General features: G+C 22.8%; 11 protein-coding genes across 11 annotated transcripts, besides 3 other annotated features; 8 read left to right on the top strand and 3 right to left on the bottom strand.

Moving 5' to 3' along the window:
• Positions 1–1,791: 1,791 nt before the first annotated feature.
• EHI_075740 (uncharacterized protein) lies at positions 1,792–2,100 on the bottom strand (the record flags this gene model as incomplete). Its single annotated transcript, XM_643686.1, has 1 exon — positions 1,792–2,100. The coding sequence occupies one exon, from the start codon at positions 2,098–2,100 to the stop codon at positions 1,792–1,794; it is 309 nt and encodes a 102-aa protein (XP_648778.1).
• Positions 2,101–2,339: 239 nt separating this feature from the next.
• On the bottom strand, positions 2,340–2,750 carry EHI_075730 (uncharacterized protein; the record flags this gene model as incomplete). Its single annotated transcript, XM_643685.1, has 1 exon — positions 2,340–2,750. One exon carries the CDS (start codon positions 2,748–2,750, stop codon positions 2,340–2,342), a length of 411 nt encoding a protein of 136 aa, XP_648777.1.
• A 1,604-nt stretch (positions 2,751–4,354) lies between these two features.
• EHI_075720 (uncharacterized protein) lies at positions 4,355–4,972 on the top strand (the record flags this gene model as incomplete). Its single annotated transcript, XM_643684.1, has 1 exon — positions 4,355–4,972. The coding sequence occupies one exon, from the start codon at positions 4,355–4,357 to the stop codon at positions 4,970–4,972; it is 618 nt and encodes a 205-aa protein (XP_648776.1).
• Positions 4,973–5,057: 85 nt separating this feature from the next.
• EHI_075710 (uncharacterized protein) lies at positions 5,058–5,675 on the top strand (the record flags this gene model as incomplete). Its single annotated transcript, XM_643683.1, has 1 exon — positions 5,058–5,675. One exon carries the CDS (start codon positions 5,058–5,060, stop codon positions 5,673–5,675), a length of 618 nt encoding a protein of 205 aa, XP_648775.1.
• Positions 5,676–5,886: 211 nt separating this feature from the next.
• EHI_075700 (casein kinase II regulatory subunit family protein) lies at positions 5,887–6,685 on the top strand (the record flags this gene model as incomplete). The annotated part of the gene is made up of 3 exons (XM_643682.2): positions 5,887–5,948; positions 6,023–6,311; positions 6,373–6,685. The coding sequence occupies 3 exons, from the start codon at positions 5,887–5,889 to the stop codon at positions 6,670–6,672; spliced, it is 651 nt and encodes a 216-aa protein (XP_648774.1). The 3' UTR covers positions 6,673–6,685.
• Positions 6,686–6,830: 145 nt separating this feature from the next.
• Positions 6,831–7,509, top strand: EHI_075690 (uncharacterized protein; the record flags this gene model as incomplete). Its single annotated transcript, XM_643681.2, has 1 exon — positions 6,831–7,509. One exon carries the CDS (start codon positions 6,831–6,833, stop codon positions 7,485–7,487), a length of 657 nt encoding a protein of 218 aa, XP_648773.1. The 3' UTR covers positions 7,488–7,509.
• Positions 7,510–7,653: 144 nt separating this feature from the next.
• On the top strand, positions 7,654–8,130 carry EHI_075680 (uncharacterized protein; the record flags this gene model as incomplete). Its single annotated transcript, XM_643680.1, has 1 exon — positions 7,654–8,130. One exon carries the CDS (start codon positions 7,654–7,656, stop codon positions 8,128–8,130), a length of 477 nt encoding a protein of 158 aa, XP_648772.1.
• A 29-nt stretch (positions 8,131–8,159) lies between these two features.
• Positions 8,160–10,427, bottom strand: EHI_075670 (uncharacterized protein; the record flags this gene model as incomplete). Its single annotated transcript, XM_643679.1, has 1 exon — positions 8,160–10,427. One exon carries the CDS (start codon positions 10,425–10,427, stop codon positions 8,160–8,162), a length of 2,268 nt encoding a protein of 755 aa, XP_648771.1.
• A 241-nt stretch (positions 10,428–10,668) lies between these two features.
• On the top strand, positions 10,669–12,002 carry EHI_075660 (CAAX prenyl protease, putative; the record flags this gene model as incomplete). Its single annotated transcript, XM_643678.1, has 2 exons — positions 10,669–10,696; positions 10,780–12,002. 2 exons carry the CDS (start codon positions 10,669–10,671, stop codon positions 12,000–12,002), a joined length of 1,251 nt encoding a protein of 416 aa, XP_648770.1.
• Positions 12,003–12,060: 58 nt separating this feature from the next.
• On the top strand, positions 12,061–12,482 carry EHI_075650 (uncharacterized protein; the record flags this gene model as incomplete). Its single annotated transcript, XM_001914031.1, has 2 exons — positions 12,061–12,250; positions 12,307–12,482. 2 exons carry the CDS (start codon positions 12,061–12,063, stop codon positions 12,480–12,482), a joined length of 366 nt encoding a protein of 121 aa, XP_001914066.1.
• A 244-nt stretch (positions 12,483–12,726) lies between these two features.
• Positions 12,727–13,350: a repeat region.
• A 19-nt stretch (positions 13,351–13,369) lies between these two features.
• Positions 13,370–18,150: a repeat region.
• Positions 18,151–18,814: 664 nt separating this feature from the next.
• On the top strand, positions 18,815–20,962 carry EHI_075640 (protein phosphatase domain-containing protein; the record flags this gene model as incomplete). The annotated part of the gene is made up of 1 exon (XM_001914030.1): positions 18,815–20,962. One exon carries the CDS (start codon positions 18,815–18,817, stop codon positions 20,942–20,944), a length of 2,130 nt encoding a protein of 709 aa, XP_001914065.1. The 3' UTR covers positions 20,945–20,962.
• A 48-nt stretch (positions 20,963–21,010) lies between these two features.
• Positions 21,011–21,664: part of a repeat region that runs on past the window's edge.

The following is a 21,664-nucleotide window of genomic DNA, read 5'->3' as shown; positions in this document are numbered from 1 at the left end:
TAATAATTTATTAATATTTAATAATTGAAATAATAAATAACAATGTAACAATAATGATATATTCAATATATTCTTTATTTGATTTGTTCAATATTAGATTATTCTATTTCATTATCATTTCATTGTCTTCATTATTTTATTTCATTATTTCATATTCATTTATTATTTTTTAAAATCAAATAAACAATAATATTGATATTCATTCATCATATTAATTTAATATAATAAATATACACAACATTTCAGAATAAATATTGAATATTTAACATTTAAAATATTGATTTATTCAATATTTTATTCAACATAAAATCAATAAAACATATATTTTGATAATATATAAATGAAATATTAATGAAATATACAATACTCAAGAACTAATAAAAAAGAAATAAAAAGAAAGAATGAATATAAAATTGATAAATAATAGAAGAAAGAAATAGAAAAACAACGAAAAACAAATAATATAAAAAGAATATAAATATATAAAAGAATAAAAAGAAAGTATAAGAAGAATATAAAAATAATAAATCACAAAGATGTAATAAAAGAAGAAATAAATATGTATTTTTAATGTAAAAATTAGAAATATTCAATAAAAGTGTCTAATTTAATGATGTAAAATAATTAATATTATTTTATTGATGAAAATATTTTATTCATTTTTATGTTTATTATTTATATGTATAACTTCATTATGATGTTTAATATATATTCAATAATATGTGTTATGTTATTATTATAACATATAAGTTTAATAAAATATAAATGAAAATGATATGAATATATGATATATATTGAATATAGAAAAGAATTAATAAGAATAAATGATAAATAAAATGAGAAATGATAATCAATGATATAATAATAAAATCAAAGTATAAAAGATAAATTTAATATTAATATAAAACAAAAGAGAATAAATATAAAATGAAAATAGATATAAAATGAAAATAGATATAAATGATAATAATATAAAAATGATAAAGATGAATAAACAAATAATAAAATACATTTAAATATAAAAGAATAACAATAAGAAAATCTAAATAATATAAACATAAAAATAATAAAATAAGAATAATATAATAATATATAGATAATAAGAAGAATACAATGATATAAATAATATAAACAGAGAAATAAATATAAAAATAAATATATAAAAATACGATAGATAAATAAATAAAAGAATAAAAAGAATAAAAATACAAATAATTAAATATGATTCATCAAATCATCTATTTCATTAATATTTCATACAAAATGAATACAAATGATCATAAAATATAAACATAAATATATACAGATTGTATTTTTATCATATTTTTTATTTTTTTTAGGAGCAAAATATAATAAAGTGAAATATTCTAATGATGCAAATTATTTTGCATCTTTTTTTCATTTTTGTAAATTATTTAGATGCATTATTTCTTTGTTTATTTTTGTGCCTATTTTGATTATATCAGCTGAATCAATCATTTTTAATTCATTATTTATTACTATTGTTCATCAATTATCATTATTATTACATTTACTGTGACTAGTTAATGCTGTTGATGTAAATGAATTAATGAAATATTAAACAGATTTGATAACAAAATAATTACAATTCAAAATGCCAATTAGAGTTAAACTTAATTGTTTATTTGTATAATTAATTGAATATTTATTTCATTGTTTCTATTGATATATACTGTTTTTATTGAGGAACTGTATTTAAATTATGAGTTATCATTATTTTCTCTGTTATATGTAATTTCAAACTTATTAAACTATATCTTTTTTCTCTGTTTAAGATAAAATTGTTGTTAATTTAATATTATCTTCAACATTAATCTGTTTAGTATACACAAAGTTATTTAATGTAATATCATATTCAATATGAAGAGTTGTATATTTAATATCATTATTAAAATTCACTGATTTTACACTTGGTTGAATATTAAAAATACATTCAGTTTCATCATTATCATCATATTGAAAATGTGAATAATTAAATTGATGAGTAACACCTAACAAATATGATATTTTGTAATTATTGATATTCATTGTACAAGTAACATTTGTATCTAAATCAGTTGTATTTGGACAAAATCTCATTATTCTATTGTTTGATATTAAATATTGTTTAACTTCTTGAATATCAATTCTATTCTGAAAATATTATTGTAAATAATGTTTATTTTATATATTATCAAATTCAAGTGCATTATTATTAAATGACATTATATCAAAACATTGATTATTATTAGTTTGATTCTTAATTACAAATTTGTTTGCATATCCTCAAATTTGTTTATAAAGATGAACCCAATCACTTTCAAAATATGCATTTGATGTTATTTTAATGATGGAGTTGTTTCAAATGTAATTAGTCGTTCAAATGAGACATTACCATTCCAATTTATTTTAGAATTTTTTCCAATGTTAAATTCTTCTCTTGTATGAAATTTACCATTTAATGTAATTTGAGAATGTTGTTTAATATAAAAAGTCTTTGCATTCCAAAAATCCTTTAAACTTGTCATTGTAAAAGTACCACTAAAATATGTATTTTTGCATTCCATAGCGTTAGTTGAAGAATAAGTGAAGTCATCCGTAAAATAATATGAACATTCATTATTAGTTGTTTTGCATAGTGTAAAAAAGTTATCATTAAATCCACCATCAAATTTATTTCCTGATGGAATACAATCATAGGATTTAGCATGAATACAGATAGACAATAATATAATATAAAATATTAACATCAATGAATATGAAGAATAACAATATTAGATTATTTGTGATATTTATTGTTTCTTTCTTTTTTATTATTTTGATTTTTTTAATTTTTTGTTATTTTATACTATAAATAGATTATTAAAATATAATAATTTATTAGTTGTTTTTATTATTAATTAGTAATTTCATACAACAAAAAAATGAAAAACACGAATTTTTGATTTTATAGTAAATGTTATTCTCAATAACTCATTATTTTATTTATTGAATGTGTTATTGTCTTTTTATGTATTTATTTACTCACTCTTAAATTATCCATTAACAAAATGCAACACACATTATTTGATAATAAAGAATTGATGGTTTTTCATTTTGAGATGAAATGAAATTATGAAAAACAACAGAATCATTAATATTTATTTCAATGTAAAGTAAATAATTAATTGAATAAATAAAACACTTTAGTACAAATTAGATTAAATGAATAAAGAAATAGTGAACAGCAAGAGCATGAAATATTGGATAATGAAAATGATAACTCTTTCACGAATGTCTATTCATGTAGAATGTGACAACTAAACAATATTATAAGAAATAAAAACGTGAGTTTGAGACTAACAATGGAAGATATTGTATGTGTATAACTTCAATGGAATGTGTCAATGTTACATTGATAGAATATTCATAATTTAATGATATTATTCAATGTTATTTAATTTAGTGATGATAGAATATCATCAATAAAACATTCAAAGAATTGGTTATTTGAATAAGTTTCATATTTTTTACATAAAGATTCAAGTAGATAAAATAGATAAATGTAGTGAATGACAAATGAATTTGTTTGATGGAATAAATACATTTATGATAATAATGAAACAAAGAAACAGTTAAGTTGAATAAAAGTATATTCAAATAATGAATAACCCTTTTTAATAATGAAATAATATAAAAGTAATATTCCAATGAACATAAACAACCAAATAAATATGTTAAAGAATTATTTAAATAATCGTTGATCAAATTGAATAATTATAACTCTTATATATAGATTATACATAAATTAATGATAATAAATATACTGGAAGAATAAATTTTGTCATAATAGAGTATGAAGAGAAGTTATTAACGTCTTGATATAATGAAGAGTATGTGTCTTTCCTTTTTAAATAAAAAATAATTAATAAATAAATGAATATTGTTATACAAAAAAATAAGTTGAATTAAAATAAGTGAAAAAGAACAAATGGATGTTGATATATTGGAATATTTATTGAAAAAAAAGAATTAAATTATTGAAAATTCATACAATTGAAAATCAATTGATAACGAATTACAAAGAAAATTTAAAATAAATGAATATTTCTTTTGAAAATTCTATTGAAAAAAAAATGTAATTAAAATAAGAATATATTATCATAAGAAAATAAATTGAAGTTTATAACATATAAATACTTTGAAAGAAATTTCAATAAAACAAAAGAGAAAATATTAAAAGAAAAAGGAATAGAGATAGGAAATGAAAGTTTTAAATAAAAAAAAGATAATTGAAAATTCAAATAGGTGTAGAATAATTAAGTTTATTCTTTCATTCTCTTATTGAAATACTCAAAGAAAAACTATATATCAAATGGATATTCAATTAATTGAGAAGAAACCTCTTAGAATTTTGAATATTAAACATACACATAATAAGAGTCAAAAATATAAAAAAACTAAGAATTATCAAGTATATCAACAATCTATATTCTTATTAATTCTAAGTAAATATGGAGACATTTATTTTGATAAACCAATAAAAAGAAGTACTACAACCTCTCAATTTTTAAATGTAAAAGAAATAAGATTTTCAAAAGAAGATATAATTCCAGTCAATTCATTTATTGAAAAAAGATGTGAAAAGAGAATGAAACAAGAAATAGAAAGTGGTCTTTCACATGAAACTGCATTAAGAAGATATGAAACTAATAAATTTATAGAATCCCTTCATTTTTTGATTGATTTATTAACAGAATTACATTTTACATTAAATTGTAAATTGTTTTTATCAAAGAATGGATTAGAACAAAAAGAAACCATAAATGAAATAAGATATAACTCTGAAATTATATTTAATAAAAATGACATTCAAATGATTGGTGAAAAAGTCAACTCATATCTTTCAAAAATGATCAGAGATAATAAGAGATTTATATTATTATCAAATAATGAAGAAATATCTAAACTAACTTCTTTTCAAAAACCTTAGTACTAATTTTAATTGTATTTTTCAAGTTTTTTTTTTCTATCTAATTTGAAAATTAAAACCACAAAACTCTAAATGAAAAGAAGTGATGAGTTTATCAAATGAACGACATCGATATAATTGCATTATAGAGAAAGAACGATTAATAATTAAATATTTTAAAACTGAAATGGAAAATATAAAAGCAGGAACTAACTATCTTGACACTATTACAATATTTTCTAAACTTCATAGTAAAGGTCAAATACCACCTATTCCTTCACATTATCCTACTCACTCTCCTTTAATTAGAAATCCTATTTTACAAAAAATTGTAGAAGAAGAACTTCTTTTAGAAAACCCAAATAAATCATTAAAACCAATTAGAAAACCAATTACAATGGAAGAATTAAAAAAAAGACAACAACTTGAACCATTAAGTTATTATCAAATAATTAAATTAATTAATACTTGTAGAGAAGTATTTCAATGGATTAAAAAATCAGATAGATATATTGTTCGAGTTGAATATGAAGATTTATTAAATTGTGTATTAGCTAAAACACAAAAAACATTATCAATCACATCAAAATTTCGTAATTCAGTAAAAAGTACTATGAAAACGTATTTTAAAACAATAAAAATAAAAGAAAAAATGTATTGGTTATTAGGTCATTCATTTACTAAATATGGCGAGATATATTATTGTAAAGAAAGTGATGAGTAAATAACATGATAAAATCTTTTTTTAAGTAAAAAGCAATAAAATAAATTGTCCAAGTTTTTTTTTATATAATATTTTTGTTTCTTTTTATTTTTTATTTTTTCTTTTTATTTTTTCTTTTTATTTTTTCTTTTTATTTTTTCTTTCTTTCTCTCTTTTTCCTTTCAAAAAGACAGAAAAAGAACTCATTATGTTTAATTGAAATAGTAAATTAATGAATATATCAGAGGACGAAAATGGGGAAATGACTTGGATTAAATGGTTTTGTTCATTGGAGTTTGAATAAATTTTAATTGTTTTATATTCATTAAAAACAAAAATGAAAGAATAAAAAAGTAATTAATTTTTAGAGAAAATGAATTTATGTGTGAAGTAGATGAGTCATTTATCGACAATGACTTTAATTTATATGGACTAGAAAATAGTGTTCCACATTTTCAACTTGCAATTGAAACAATTTTACAATTAGAATATTCACAAGAAATAAAACCAGATATCCAACAAGAAATTGATGAAGAATCAAAAAAATTATATGGTTTAATTCATGCTCGATATATTGTTACTTCAGCTGGACAACAAAAAATGTTAAGAAAATATGAACAATCTGCTTTTGGATGTTGTCCTTGTATGAAATGTAATGTTTGTTTAATTCTCTTTTATTAAAATAAAAATGAATGAATCTCATGAATTAATTACTTAGAGATATCCTCTTCTTCCTTTAGGATTATATGATAATCCAGGTATGGAACCTGTAAGATTGTATTGTCCTTGTTGTAATGATATTTATATAGTCCCACAACAATTCGCTTCAAGAAAATTAGATGGTGCATTTTTTGGAACTACTTTTGCTCATCTTTTATTATTACAACTTGATGAACATCCTAAAAATGCATTTCATTATATTCCTCGTGTGTATGGTTTTAAATTAGCTTCTAGTGATTATGAACGACCGACTGATTACCCAAATTTTACGGGTTTAAGACAATTTTGTCATTTGTGACTTTTTATTCATTAAAAACTTATCTCATATTTACGTTTTATATAACAAAAAAAAATAATAAAATAAAAAAAATCTAAAAATAACTTAAAAATAATAACAGACTTAAAAAAATGAATAATTTTTGAAGAAACTTAAAAAGAGAACTTTAAAAAGAAGTAATGGTTAGTAAACTTGAACTATCAACAACTATAGCAGCAGCTGTTTATGTTTTAATAGGATTTTTTTTAATCGTTGCATCAATTGTATTTACAAAAGATATTAATGCATTTGCTAGATCAGCTGAAGGAAAAGATGGTGATTTAACTTTATATTTTACAAAAGCATCGTGTGTATATCTTATTGTTGCTGGTGCAATTTGTATGTTAAGTGGTTCATTAGGAATGGTTGGTGCTCTTTTAGAAAAACAATGGAGTATGATGCTTTATTTTATGACATTAATAGTATCGTTAATAACATGGTTTGTATTAGAAGGTGTTTTTGGAATGATTACATTTGGTTTAACTGCTGCTTCAGAAGCAACTATGTCATCAACTATTGCAACTTGGGAATTAAGATTCCATTGTTGTGGATGGAAAACTCTTCCAGCTGATGCTTCAAAATGTGCTTATCCTGCAGCATTTTCACAAGGACATACTTGTATTCAAGAATTTAATTCTATTTGGAATTTGTCTATTGCTGGATTTGCTGTGGTAGCTGCATTTTCTATTTTTGCTATTGTTCAAATGGTTCTTGCTTGTACTCTTTATCGTTATTTAGATAACCTCTTCAGATACTCATATTTGAATAATCAACATGGAGATAACAAAGATGAATAATAATTACTCAGTGTTCTTCTTTCTTTCCTTTCTTATTTTCTTATTCATTGAATCTTCTCTTTCGAACAGTTTTTTTTTTTTTTTTAAATATCATTTAATCTTTAGTTTTGAAAAGACACTAATATTTAATACAATTGTTGAAAAAAATAAAAATAAAATAAATTTTATGTCTCAACAAAATATTCATTCTTGTTGGTTAATACATCTCAAACAAAACTCTGATTTGGAAGAAGTTAAAAAACAAATTCCTCAATTTATTTTATTTACTACACCAAAAAATTGTCGTGAAGTAACTCAAGATGAATTTTCAATTTATGGAAAAGATATTCCTATTTATCATATGTATACATTTGAAGATCCATATATTATTTCTCATTTAAATATTGCTCAAGAATATATAACAATCATGTATTTTAAAAATGGTAAATGCCTTGTTCAAGGAGAAAGTTTTGTAGAATTTAATAATAAAATGAAAAAGGCAATAAAAACCAATAATTTTAGTGAAGGATTAGATAAGACTCAATGGTTAAAAACAAACACTGAAAGTTATATGAAAAAATTATATCATACAGTAAATAAAATTAAATTAAGAAATGAAGAAATAATAGATGATAGAATTATAGATTGGATGGATGGGTTATAAACAATAATTCAATCATGTTTTTATTTTAGTTAGAAATGAAATAATGAATCATATAATAATGAAAATTGTGTTTTAGGAATTGTTTCTACATCTTCTTTTCTTGTTTCTTCTTCATTTAATAACCATTTTATTCTTTCTTTTTCAAGTTCTCCTTTAAATTTTATACTATTTAATATTACACTTCCAATTCCTCTAAATAATTCCCAACCATATCCCCATTCAGTAATTTCATTTAATAATTTCATAAAAATAAGTTTAATTGTATTTGAATATCCATTGATTAATTCCCCAATAATTCCTATAAACATTCGTTTTCCTTTAATAATTTTTCTTTGAATAAAATATTTGATAATTGAAAGAAGTTCACTGATTTCTTTTGATTGAATTAATTGAAGAAGAGCTGATAATAATGCTTCTTCAACAATTTCATCACGTGAATGACAATACATTATTAATTTATCTAAATATTCAGGCATATCCTTACATATTATAATAATTGTTTTACTTAATACAATTGGATCAAGTAAAATATCATTTTTCATCATATCAATTACTCCATTAATAATAATAAATTTAATTCTTTTTGATAATCTAGGTTTATGAAGTTCTTCACTAAGTACACGAGGAAGTATTGAATCAACATAAAAATCGAAATGAAATTGAAAAATTTCAGTAATTTCATTTGAAGCAACAGATTGATAATGAAATGAACCATGTTGTATTGAATTACAATTTTTTAATTTTAATTCAACCTTTTCTATTCCATATTCATTAATACAATGAATGAGTGTTTCTAATAAACTTGAATGAATCATTTGATTTGTATCATTCCAAAATTGTTCAATAATCATTGGAAGTAATTCAATTAAATCATCCATAAAATGATGTAACATAATAAATAATGCAATAACAACAGTATTTCTAGATGCTAATAAAGGAATAATATATTGTTCTTCTAAAGTAGATTTATAAGGTTCAATAAATTGATTAGAAGAAAGAAGAGTATTTATAATTATTACTGATTTTTCAGTTTCATTCATTAAAGGTAATTGTACATAACTTGGATGAATAAAATATTGAATTGAATATTCAAAACTCCATCCAAGTGTTTCACTCATTTGATAATTAAAATTAACATTTGATAAATAATTTATAATAATAGTTATTGATTCTTTTGGTAATAATCTAACACAACATTGTACAATTATTCCAATATTTGAATATTCATGATAAATATAACTTGATTTCTTTAATAATTGTTCAAATATTTCAGATGTTTTAATTCTTGTTTTAAATAATAATTGTGGACAATAAATCATCATATCAATTAATCCCATATTACATTGTTCTAATTGATTTAATATATATAATTCATTTAATTCAATTGGTATTGTTTGATTATTTTCAAATACACGTGCAGCACAATGAAGTATAAATTGATTTGATGTTATTGTAATTTTATTAACATTACAAAATTGTTGAGGAGTAATATGATGGAGAAGAAGAGTAGATAATAGAGAAATTAAAGGAGCATCAATTAAATAATTTAATTTCATAAAGAGTGTTTCAGGGATATTTGATATCATTTTAAGAAGTTCAATACATATTGGTTGAATAAAAGAATCATTATAAGAAGTAATAATAAAATGAAATAATAAACGAATTTGATCAGATGAAAATGAAATAAATTTATTATTTAAAATTATTATTGCATTATCATGAGTAATTGTATTCATTGATAAATGTAATAATACTTCTAATGATGTTTGTTCAATTATTTCTTGATGATTTAATAAATGTAATAATTTATTTGAAGATGTTGATAATAATAAATAATATTCTTTACATTTAATATTCATTTTCATTAATAAAGATAATATTGTACATTGTAATTTTGTTGATGTTGAATAAAATAATAAATCTTTTAAAATATTTTGTGAATTTTCAGGAAATACTGATGGATTAAAATAATATAATAATTTAGTAATTTGTTTTTTAAATTGAAATGTTGTTTTAGGAAGTATAATTAATTGAAATAACATTGTTGAAGCATTTGGTATTTGTACAAGAAGAGAAGAACATAATTTAATAAAATTATGATAAAATAAACTTTTAGTTAAATGTTTAGTAATAACAGAATTAATAATATAAAATATATAATCTGCTAATACTTGAAGTTGTTGATCATTTGAAAATCCTTGAAAGAAAGAAATAATATCATTTTGAATAGAAATATAATTTTTATTTTCTTTTTGTAAAAGAAGAAGTTGTTGTTGAATAAAATGATGAAGGTCCATTAACTAAAAGAGACAATAACTTTCTTAAAAAATAATGAATGACTTTCTTTGAGTAATTTATGTGATTTTAATGGTTATTTTTTTTGTAATAAAAGCAATTCATTAAGTGATAATAGAGTTAATTTCAATACTTTCATCTTCAAGAGAGATTAATAATCCATTTCCTTCTTCTGTTTTTTATTTTTTATATAAAAAAAAAAATAAAATAAAAAAAGGGTTAAAACTCAAATATTAATAAAACATGTTTCCATATTGGACAAGTATTATTGGTTTGTTTTTCTTCTTTTTTTTTTTTACAAAAGAAATAGAGAAAAAACAAAAATAAAGAATAATAAGAATAATAATAAAATAGTGTTAACAATATTAACTACATTATTTGAATTATATAAACATTATAGACAACATAAATTATATTATATAAAAGAAATACCAACAGATGTTAAAGAAGTATATGGTGATAGTATTGAACAAAAAGAATTTGAGAAATCACAAAATTATCATTTAGAATTAAGTAAAGTATCATTTATAAGATTAACAATATCATTTATAATAAATATGTATGTATTATGTTCACCAATTTTAAGAATTATTTGGGATTTTTCAACGATATATAATCAATTTTTAACGAGTATAATATTTATAATAATATTTGATTTTATTTCTACAATAATTTCAATTCCATTTAAATTATATACTACATTTATTATACGTGAAAAATATGGAATGAATAATATGTCACTTATTGTATTTATTAAAGACTTTATTAAATCTTTTATTTTAGAAACAATATTAAATTTAATAATAATAACTTTACTTTATTTCGTCTCTGAAACACAAAATTTAGCTTTGTATTTATGGTTTGGAATAATGACTTTAAATATTATTATTTCTTTAATATTCGTTCCTTTTGTTATTCCTTTGTTTTATAAAAAAACTCCTTTACAAGAAGATCAATATAAAAATGAAATTGAATCAAAATTAAATGAAGTAAATTTCCCATTAAAATCTGTTTCTGTTATTGATGCTTCTTCTAAAGCAAAAGAAGGAAATGCATTCTTTTCAGGATTATTTGGAAAAAGAGATCTTGTGTTATTTGATACTTTAATAACAACATGTTCTTCAGATGAATTAGTTGATATTGTATTACATGAAGTTGGACATTGTAAACATTACCATATATTTAAATTATTAGGAATTCAATCAATTCAATTCTTTATTATTTTTAAATTTATTGAATTCTTCTTATTAGATGAAGCACTTTATACTCAATTTGGATTTGATCAAAAAGTTGTTGTTGTTGGATTTATTTTATTACAAAGTTTACTTGAACCTTTTATGGAAATTGTTTCTTTAGGAATTAATTTTATTTCTAGAAATTTTGAATATCAAGCTGATGTATATGCTACTAAACATGGTAATCATCAATTAGCAAGTGCTTTAATTAAATTACAAAAGAATAATTTATCAGCATATGTTGTAGATCCATTTGTCTCTACAATTGAAAACTCTCACCCAAATCTTGTAGAACGAATACAAGCAATTAATAAAATCATAAAAGATATGAAAAGTGATTAAATTAAATCATTTTTCTTTTTCTCTTTCTTTTCGTTTCAAATGAACTTTAAATTATAAAATGTTAAAAAAATATTCTGACATGTATTTTAATCAAGAATTTATTTGTTTTAATCAAGAATTCATTTGTTCAGTGTATTTAGGAAGAAAATGTATTCTCATTTTTAAGGATAAAACTTCTCCTCTCCAAAATCCTCCTTTTAAAGCAATAGAAATTGACAAAATTAAAAAAAAAGAATTTATTGAAAAAAGTTTGTGTTAAATTTTATTCTTTGTTAGTTAATTGAATTTAATATTCATTAAATAGAAGATAAAAGTATTTGTGAACTTAGACTTACTGTTAAAAATTCAAATTCATATTTATTTGATAAATATATTTTATCAGGAGATCAAAATCAAATTAATAATCTTCAAAGTCAAATAGACACTTTAAGTCAAGGAGAAATAAAAATATTTTCTTCATCTCAATTAAAATTACTTTAATTCCTTTTTATTTTTTTTTTTTTCATTATTTCTGGTTTTATTCTTTTAACAAAAAACATAAATTCCATATTAAATGTTATTTAATTGTCAATTCTTAGTATTTTTTTTTTGTTTTTGTTATACCAATTGATGATTTATGTTTTATCTTTTGTGAATGTGTATTTTCTTTCACTTCTTTTTTTTTTTTTTATTCTCTAATTCCATTTTTAATTCTTTTTCTTTATTTCTTTTAAATTCTTTTTAGAGATTCGAAGATGGCACGTCAGAGACACCACATGAAACCCTAAAATAATCCCATGCTTCGAATCTCCCAGTTATCGTCTGGTCATGACGTGCCTTTGGTGAGATAATATCTATTCAACACTAACTGTTTATTATTATTAATATTTATTAGAAGTGATTATTATAAAAGATTATTATTCATTAACGTGTATTGTTATTCATTATTAATTATAAGGATTATTATTTACTAAGGAGGTATTATGTATTAAGAATTATCATTTATTAAAGAAGACGCATATATAATTGATATTGTTGCACAAAAATTAAACATAAGGATATTATCAAGGAATAGGGTTTCTTTAAGGGGTGTCGAAGGTAAAAGGAGATGAGCTATAACAGTATGTTATGGATATACTCTCCTTAAAACAACAATATAAAGAATGAGAAATATTATATTACTCATTAAAATCAAAATAAAAGTCAGGCAGCAACTTAATTGAGGAACCATTTAAGTCGAGCATGCTTGCAAAAACTTTATTTAATAGAAATAAAGCGTGTTGAAGAAACTGATTCGCTCACTTCTCAACATGATGAAAACCTAAAAAATAAGGTTAATCATAATTGATTCCTTTTTTTTTTTTTTTTTTCTTTTAAATTCTTTTTTAATCCTTTTCTAATGCAGGAAATACAACAAATTTTAATGCCATGGCTATTGTGTAAAACCTTAGGGTCTTGTAAAGAAAAGCAAACAAGACATAGAAATCTAAGGTCATACAACAAAAAAAGAAATGTCAATAGCAATAAATGGCATAACAATTATAACAATAAAGGTAAACGATACACCAAGGAAAAAGGGTTTAGAAGACAAAAGACACAAAGAAAAACAAATAAAAAACAAGGTAAATACAATAACAATAAAGATTATACAAATAACAAATACAAATGGCTAACAATAAATGATATACAAGAAAGAATAAAAAGAATAACAAGTGAATGGAATGAAGGAGAATACGAAGAAATACTAAAAAAATATGAAGGTAAAAGAAAAAGATGGTATGATATTCTTCAAGAAGTATATTCAATTAAAAAGAAAAAGATAATTGAAAAGACGAAAGAAGAGTTTAAAGAAAAAACAAAAGATTGGGAAGAAAAAGACATTAAGGCTATAGAAGCAGAAATTAAAAACAAAAACCCAATTAAAGAAATGAATGATAGATGTAAAATTGCAAGAATAATAAATGAAACAGAAAGTATAATGAAAATACAAGAAGAAACAAAAAATAAAGAAGAAAAGATAGAAGAAGAAAAAGAAAAAGAAGAAATACTTGCACTTAAAAATCAAATTACTGAATTAAAAGAAGAAATTAAAGAATATCAAGCAAAAAGAAAGGAAGAAGAACAAGCTATCTCAGAAGAAATGAAGGAAAAAGCAAAAGAAATAGTTAAAAAAGAATTTGAAGAAGAAATTACAGAAATGAAAACACAAAATAGAAAGATTCAAACGAATTATGAAGAAATAAAGAAAGAAAATGAAAAATTAGAAGAAGAAAACTTAAAACTACAAGGAAAAATAAACGAGATAGAAGGAAAGAAAATCACAGAAGTAAATAATAAAGAAGAAAAAATCCGAAGCATCCAAGCTAATAAAAAGAAGATGGAAAAAGAAAATGAAGGAATGAAAGAAGAAATTGAAAAGTTGAAAAAGAGAAACAAAATGCTAGAACAAAATGCAAACACATTAGAGAAGAAAATTGAAATGATAGAGGAAAATACTAAAGAATTAAAGAAGGAAATAAGAGATAAAGAAAAACAAATCTCTGAGTATCAAGAAATTGCAATTAAAAACCAAGAAATTGCAGAAACAACAAGAGAAGAATTAGACAACACACAAAAAGAAAATGAGACACAAAAACAAATAATATCAAAACAACAAGATGATATTGAAAATTTTATCTCACAGAAGGAACTAGAGAAGAAGAAAACGATGACACTTGTGATAAATACACAACCAGTATTGAGGAAAACATCATCAGGAACAATGGAGATGAACGAAACTACTCCTATGAAAAAGACAGTAGTGGAAATCGAAGAGAAAAGCACTGATTGTCAAAAAACAAGAGATGATAGTCAGACAAGAAATACAACAGAACAAACAAATAGAATTCTAATTGAAGTGTTGTATTGTTTTGCAATTAATTGGTTAAACAAGAAATTATATAAGAAATTAAGATGGGAACAAATTGAAAGTATAATAAAAGTGACAAACATCAATGTCAATAAAGAAAATGAATATATTAAATATATTAAAATGTCACATAAAATAAAAGAAAACATTAAACGATACATTAAATTGAAAGTAAATGATATAATAAAAGAGTAGAGTGTGATTCAACAATAAAAAACATCATATTAAAGAATAACTCTACAGAAATTGATGAAGAATATCTTAACACTCTCATCAATAAAGTGAAAGAAATGAAAATAGAAAAATGTACAAACATTAATTACTACTGGAAAAGAAAAGAAACTGACCAATTAATAATGGAAATTAATAATAGATGGGTATGGTCAGGAAGCAGAATGCAGGATCTGCAAGATGATATGAAAAGGATTTCAATGGTTATGCACCTCTATCTCCAAAATAAAATAATAAGAGATAAATTTGATGAAATAAAAGAAATCCTAAAGAAAATTAATAGACTAGAAGATCTAGTCAATAAAATTGTACAGAATAAAGTGCATCATGAAATTAAATGAACATGATGAAGAAGGAATAAAAGTTAAAGCACTAGAAAGAATAAAGTACCTAAAATATATGATGACTATGATCAAAGAAAGAATTAAATTTAATAAAGAAGAAAGGGTCAGAATCAATACAAATAAAATCATGTTTGATTCTAACAAGAAAATTAGAATAAGGAAGAAAGACCCAAAAAATGAAATATACCCAAATAACGATATTACTTTAGAATATTGGAAATCGTTATATGAAACACAGGTGATATTAAATAAAGAAAATTGGAAAATAAAACAAATCACCTCGTGGAATGAAAGATATATCAATTATGATAGTGTCATAATAACAATAAATGAAATAAATTTAAGTATAATGAAAATTAATAACTGGAAAGCACCAGGAATAGACACTATATATGGGTATTATTGGAAAAGAATGTCATCATCATGAGAAATCATTCTCAATATCTTTAATGAATGGTTGAACTTCAATCAAAACATCCCATTAGACATGGTAAGTGGAAGAACTTTATTAATCCACAAAGTGATAGGAACGACGTCATTAATTATCGTCATATCAGTTGTACAAATGTAATTATGAAAGTATTTACCTCAATATTAAAAGAAAAGATTCACAGAAGACTTAACATGAATAATGAATCATTTAGAATCAGTAGCAACCAATTGGGATGTAAGTTGCAATCTTTAGCTGCTAAAGAATGAATAATTAATAGTTATATGATGAAGCATCAGAAAGAAGAGAAATACCCAAAATATGTGGAGTCATATTATGACATCAAGAAATCATATGACACAGTAAACCACGAATGGGTAATTGAATCATTAAAATATTTTAATTATGAGTGTGTCATCATTGACATTATTGAAAGTATGATGACTAGATGGAAGATATTCATAGGCTATAAATATAATGAATATCTAGGTAATATTAAATTAAATAGAGGAATTTTACAAGATGATTCCTTATCAAATCTACTCTTCATTATTCAGATGAATGTAATTTCTCAAATCATCGAAGAGAAATTCCCAAAATCAAATCACACTTTATATATGGATGATTTGAGAATAATGACAGAAAGTAGAGAAGAAATGGGAATAATCCACAATGAAATTAAAGAAATAATAAGTGGAATAGGGATGGAAATGAATGAGAAAAAGTCAGGAATGGTATTAAAAAACATTAAAGAAATACTAAATGGAATGCAAAACATCCCCCTAATTGAAGGTGAGGACTTGTATAAATACTTAGGAATATGGCAGTCCGACGAAATTGATGACACCTTCAATTGTAAAATCATCAAAGAAAAAATGATGAAGAAGATGGAAGAAATAAACACTGATGATAGCAGTAATAGAAGATATATTACTAGAATAAACACTGAAGTAATCCCTATCTTCAGATATTCAGCATCAGTTGTAAATTGGAAAATCACTGACCTAGATAAAATTGATTTGGAGATAAGAAAATACTTAAGAAAGGCAAAATACATTGGTGCCGGAAACTCCAAAGATAGGTTATATGTCATTATAGAAGAAATGGGTGAAGGATTAATAAATATAAGGGACGAATATGTTATTGAAATAGTAAGAACAGTAATGTACTACTGTACCAGAGAAAGTGAGATAGGAAATAACATATTAGATAGATGGTACAGTAAGAAATGAATATGGAATAGAATTAAAAAACAATAATTCATAAAATAAATGAAACAAAAATAGAAGAAATAATAAATGAATTTATAGAAAAGAAAAAAGAAAAAAGAAGTAGTAGTAGAAATAAAAAAATTATTGACAAATACATCAAAAAATGGAAGTCCCATCAAATTAGTGGATATTTTAGAAGATGGTTCGAGTCAAAATGAGTAGATAAAACTACTACAGTGAAAGCATGGAATTCCATCAATATTAAAAAGAATGCATTTCTACAATTAACTAAAATGCAAGATGGAGCAATATTTTGTGGGTATAAAAAAGCAAAAATAATGAAAAATGAAAGATTGAAATACTGCCCACTTTGTAAAGACAAAATATCAACAGTAGAACACATTCTACTATCTTGTATTGGTCATAAAAAATCACAAATAGAAAAACATGACCATATAGGCATTATAATATGGGAGGGATTAATAAGAAAATACACTGGAAATAAACAATATAAAAAACCTCCATATGAAACAGTGTTCCAATATAAAGACATCACAATGATATGGAACAAACAAATCATGCATAAAAGTGATGGACAATACCACAAAAGACCAGACATATACGTATTAGATAAAAAGAACAAAACTGGTCTATTATTTGATATGACTATTGTGGCTGATCACAATATTAATGGAGCCTATTGGAAGAAAAGGAATATGTATAAGGAATTAAAGAGTAGGCTAATGAAAATAGAAAAATTAAAAGATGTCAAAATAATTCCAGTAGTAATATCAATAAATGGATTAGTAAATAAAGAAAGTATCAGACTAATCAAAGAATTAAAAATTGAAATTGACATTGTTAAAGAAGTAAAAAACCTTGTCATAAAAAACATGATGGATGTCATGGAATACTGCTTCAATCACAACCAAACATACTCCGTAGAGCTGCTAGAAGAAGATGAAGACGAAGGGACGGGATTAGTCTCCCCTGAGCCAGGAAGAATAGAAGCTAGTTCTATTAATACTTAATTAATTGCTTTTTATTTTATTTTAAATTCTTTTTTATATATACATTATCAAATAAATTATTTCAATATTTATTAAAATTGTTAGTATTTAATATACTCTTCACTTTTATTATTATCAATTTAATAAGAGTTTTTAAAGTCTTTTTGGAAGTTAAATCATCCTAACCAAATTAAAAAAAAAAATTAGAAATTTTTTTCATGTAATTCAGTAGGAGAAATTTGAGAAAATAAAGAAGGTGAGAAAGTATTTACATTTATTTACACTAATAAAAAAAAAATCAATTAAGAAGGAATATTATTTATTAATTTAAAACAACGATTCTTTTTGTTTTTTTTTTTTTAAGAGAAGAATGAAAGAAAAAATAGAGTCGAACTAAAAAAGAACTAGAATCAGAAGTTTTAATTTCTTTTGTTTTGGAATTGACAGAATAAAAAAAAAAAAACTACAGAAAACCAAGTTTTCAAGAGAACTAAAAGAAACTTAAAAAGAGATATTTGAATGACAGAGGAAAATAAGACCAAAAGTTTTGAATTTTTCATTGGAAAACAAAAAACATTAATAGTAAACTTTCAATTAACAAAAAAGGAAGGATCTCTATTAGATTCATTATTAATTAAAGCGTCATTAATAGATAAAAATGAACCAGAAAAAGAGAATAGCAATATTTATACAACAACAATGAAAGTTTTTAGTCATAAAGATGGATTAGAAACATTAACACATATTATTAATGTTAATGAAGTTAATGAAGGATATCAAATTCAATTTGATTATGGAGGATTAGTTATGGATACAATAGTTAGAAAACCAATTAGTGTTGATACAAAAACAGTCAATGAAATTAAAACAACAAATATTAATGATGAAAAAATGAATTTATTAGAACAAAAAATAATTGAATTATCTACAAGTTATAAACAATTAGAATCTCTTAAAGAAGATTATAAAATTCTTATTGAAAAAATAACTTCAATAGAAAAAACAACAGAAAAAACACAACTTCTTTTAAAAGGAAATGAAGAATTATTAGGAATTGAAACTCTTCAATTAGCTTTTACAAGATTTATGTCTGCTGGAAATATTATGCTTCCAATTATTCCTCGTGTTATTACTGTTAGTTCAAAATATTTAGAAATATCAACTTCTGTACTTACTGAATATGGAGAATTTGCTGCTATTGTTTTAATAAAAAATGATGAAGAAAATGATATTTCATTAAAATTATTAACAGAAGATGGAGTTTATATTATATGGTTCTCTCATATTCAATTTAATGAAATAATTAGTATTTGTACTAAATTACAATTTAAACAAGAAAATAATAATATTTCTATTGGTATTCCTTTAGAACATGAAACAAAATGGTTTCTAATGGTAAAAACTTCATTTAGTTTAGAAGTTATGAATTGTGTTATTAGAACATATCAATTCATTGGAGCATTAATTGCTATTGAAATCCCAGTGAGTGCATATATATGTTCAGATATTACTTTATGTGAAAAAAAAATGCCATTACCTCCTATAGATTCAAATGATGAATCTTCTTCAGAACAAGAATCAGAAGAAATTGATTGGGAAATAAAAATTCAAGAAATTAGAAATGAAGTAAAAGAAGAATTAATGAAAACATTATCAGAACAAATAAAAAAAGAAATAATTGAAGAAATGAATAAAAGAAATATAAAAGGTGATGATTATAAACTTTCAATTGATGATGATGGGTTTCAATCAGATAATAATTCATCAAATAAATTAAATGATCAAACGGAAATTATTACTCCAATTGTTAGAAGATCAAGAAGATCAAATTATACTCCTCAAAGTACTCCTTCTCCTCATTCTGATGATACTCCAACACCTGTTTCTTCTGCTCGTATTCGTGGTAGAAGAGAAGCATTTTATCATGCTCAACAACCTGTTTTTGATGCAGAAGGACAATGTATTGCTATTGGATCAACAACACAATTACCAACTTGTAGTTTTACATGTAAAATTACTCAAAATGGAGTTATTAAAATAGGAGAAAGTATTCTTCCTAATGAAGCTATTATTCCATTAAATGAAGTTGAAGTTGGAATTGCACAAACAATAGGTAAAAAACCTACAATGGAAGATACATGTTGTGTTTATGAAACAAATATTCCATTTATGGAAGTTATTGGTCTGTTTGATGGTCATCATGGACAAGATGCAGCTATTGAATTATCAAAACAAATGGGAGTTGTTTTAAAAAAAGCATTAAGAGAGAAAAAGAAAGATGTTCATGAAGCATTAATATCTACATTTGAAACATTACATCAAATTATTATTGAAAAAACAGAAAGTGGATCAACTGGTACAATTGTTGCAATTGAACAAAATACAGCTTATGTAGCTCATGTTGGTGATTCACCTGTATTTTTAATTAAAAGAAATTCAGAAAAGAAAATTGAAAAAGTTACTATTAATCATCATCCTGATATATTAGAAGAACGAGAATTTATTGAAAAGAATGGAGGTCATTGTTATAAAGTTGGTAATACTTGGAGAGTAGAAGGTGTTATTGCTTTATCTCGTTCATTAGGTGATAGAACACTTCATCCACCACTTTCTGCTATTCCAGATGTTAATTCTTTTGATTTAACTGATGTAACTGAAATAGTAATAACATCTGATGGTGTTACTGATGTATTAAATGAAGATGATATTGCAACTCTTGTTTTTAAAAGTGTTAATGTTGATACTGCTGCTAATAGTATTCGTGATACAGCATTTAAAAAACAAAGTCTTGATAATATCACTGCTATTGTAGTAAAAATACCTCATTAAACAAATTTCTTTATACTCTTTTTCTTTTTTGTTTTTTTCTTTTTTATTTAAGAAATAGAAAGGAATAAATAAAAAAGGTCAACTAATAGATATATCCACTATTGAATATTATGAATATTGAGAAGTGTTTATTTCAGTTTCTTCATTATGCTCTATTGGTGTAATAGAGTTCATTTCTAACATGATCGCATTTGATTGTTCTTCTTCTAATGTGCTGCCAGAATTTCCTGTATAAAACATTAAGTCTTTCATATTTTTTATTATTATTGTTCGTAGGATTTTGGCAAAGTCTAATTGTAATTTCAGTGATTTTAATCTTCTTACTGATTCTTTGTGAATTAATCCATTTATTGATAATATAACAGGTATTATTTCTACATATATTATTTCTCTATTATTTCTTATTTTCTCTTGTAATTCTTTGTATTTATTTATTTTGTGAATATAATTTAATTCTAAATTATTATCTTGACATATAGCAACATCTATGATATATCCTTTCTTTTCTTTCATATTTTGATAATATATATCTGGTCTTCTAGCATGGAAAGAATGGTCACTAACCAATAAATCAATATTGTAAGTTATTACCATTTTATTATTATTAATACATTTAGGAGGATTATTAAAGTCAATTGAATCAAATTCATTAAAATGTGTAATTAATAATTGTTTATATATTTGTTTACATACATAATCATGTTTTGATATTTGATTTTT

Source organism: Entamoeba histolytica, genomic scaffold, assembly GCF_000208925.1.
Source record: "Entamoeba histolytica HM-1:IMSS scf_1104750517455 genomic scaffold, whole genome shotgun sequence".
Lineage (NCBI taxonomy): Eukaryota > Evosea > Mastigamoebida > Endamoebidae > Entamoeba > Entamoeba histolytica.
This window is presented reverse-complemented; position numbering and strand designations above follow the sequence as displayed.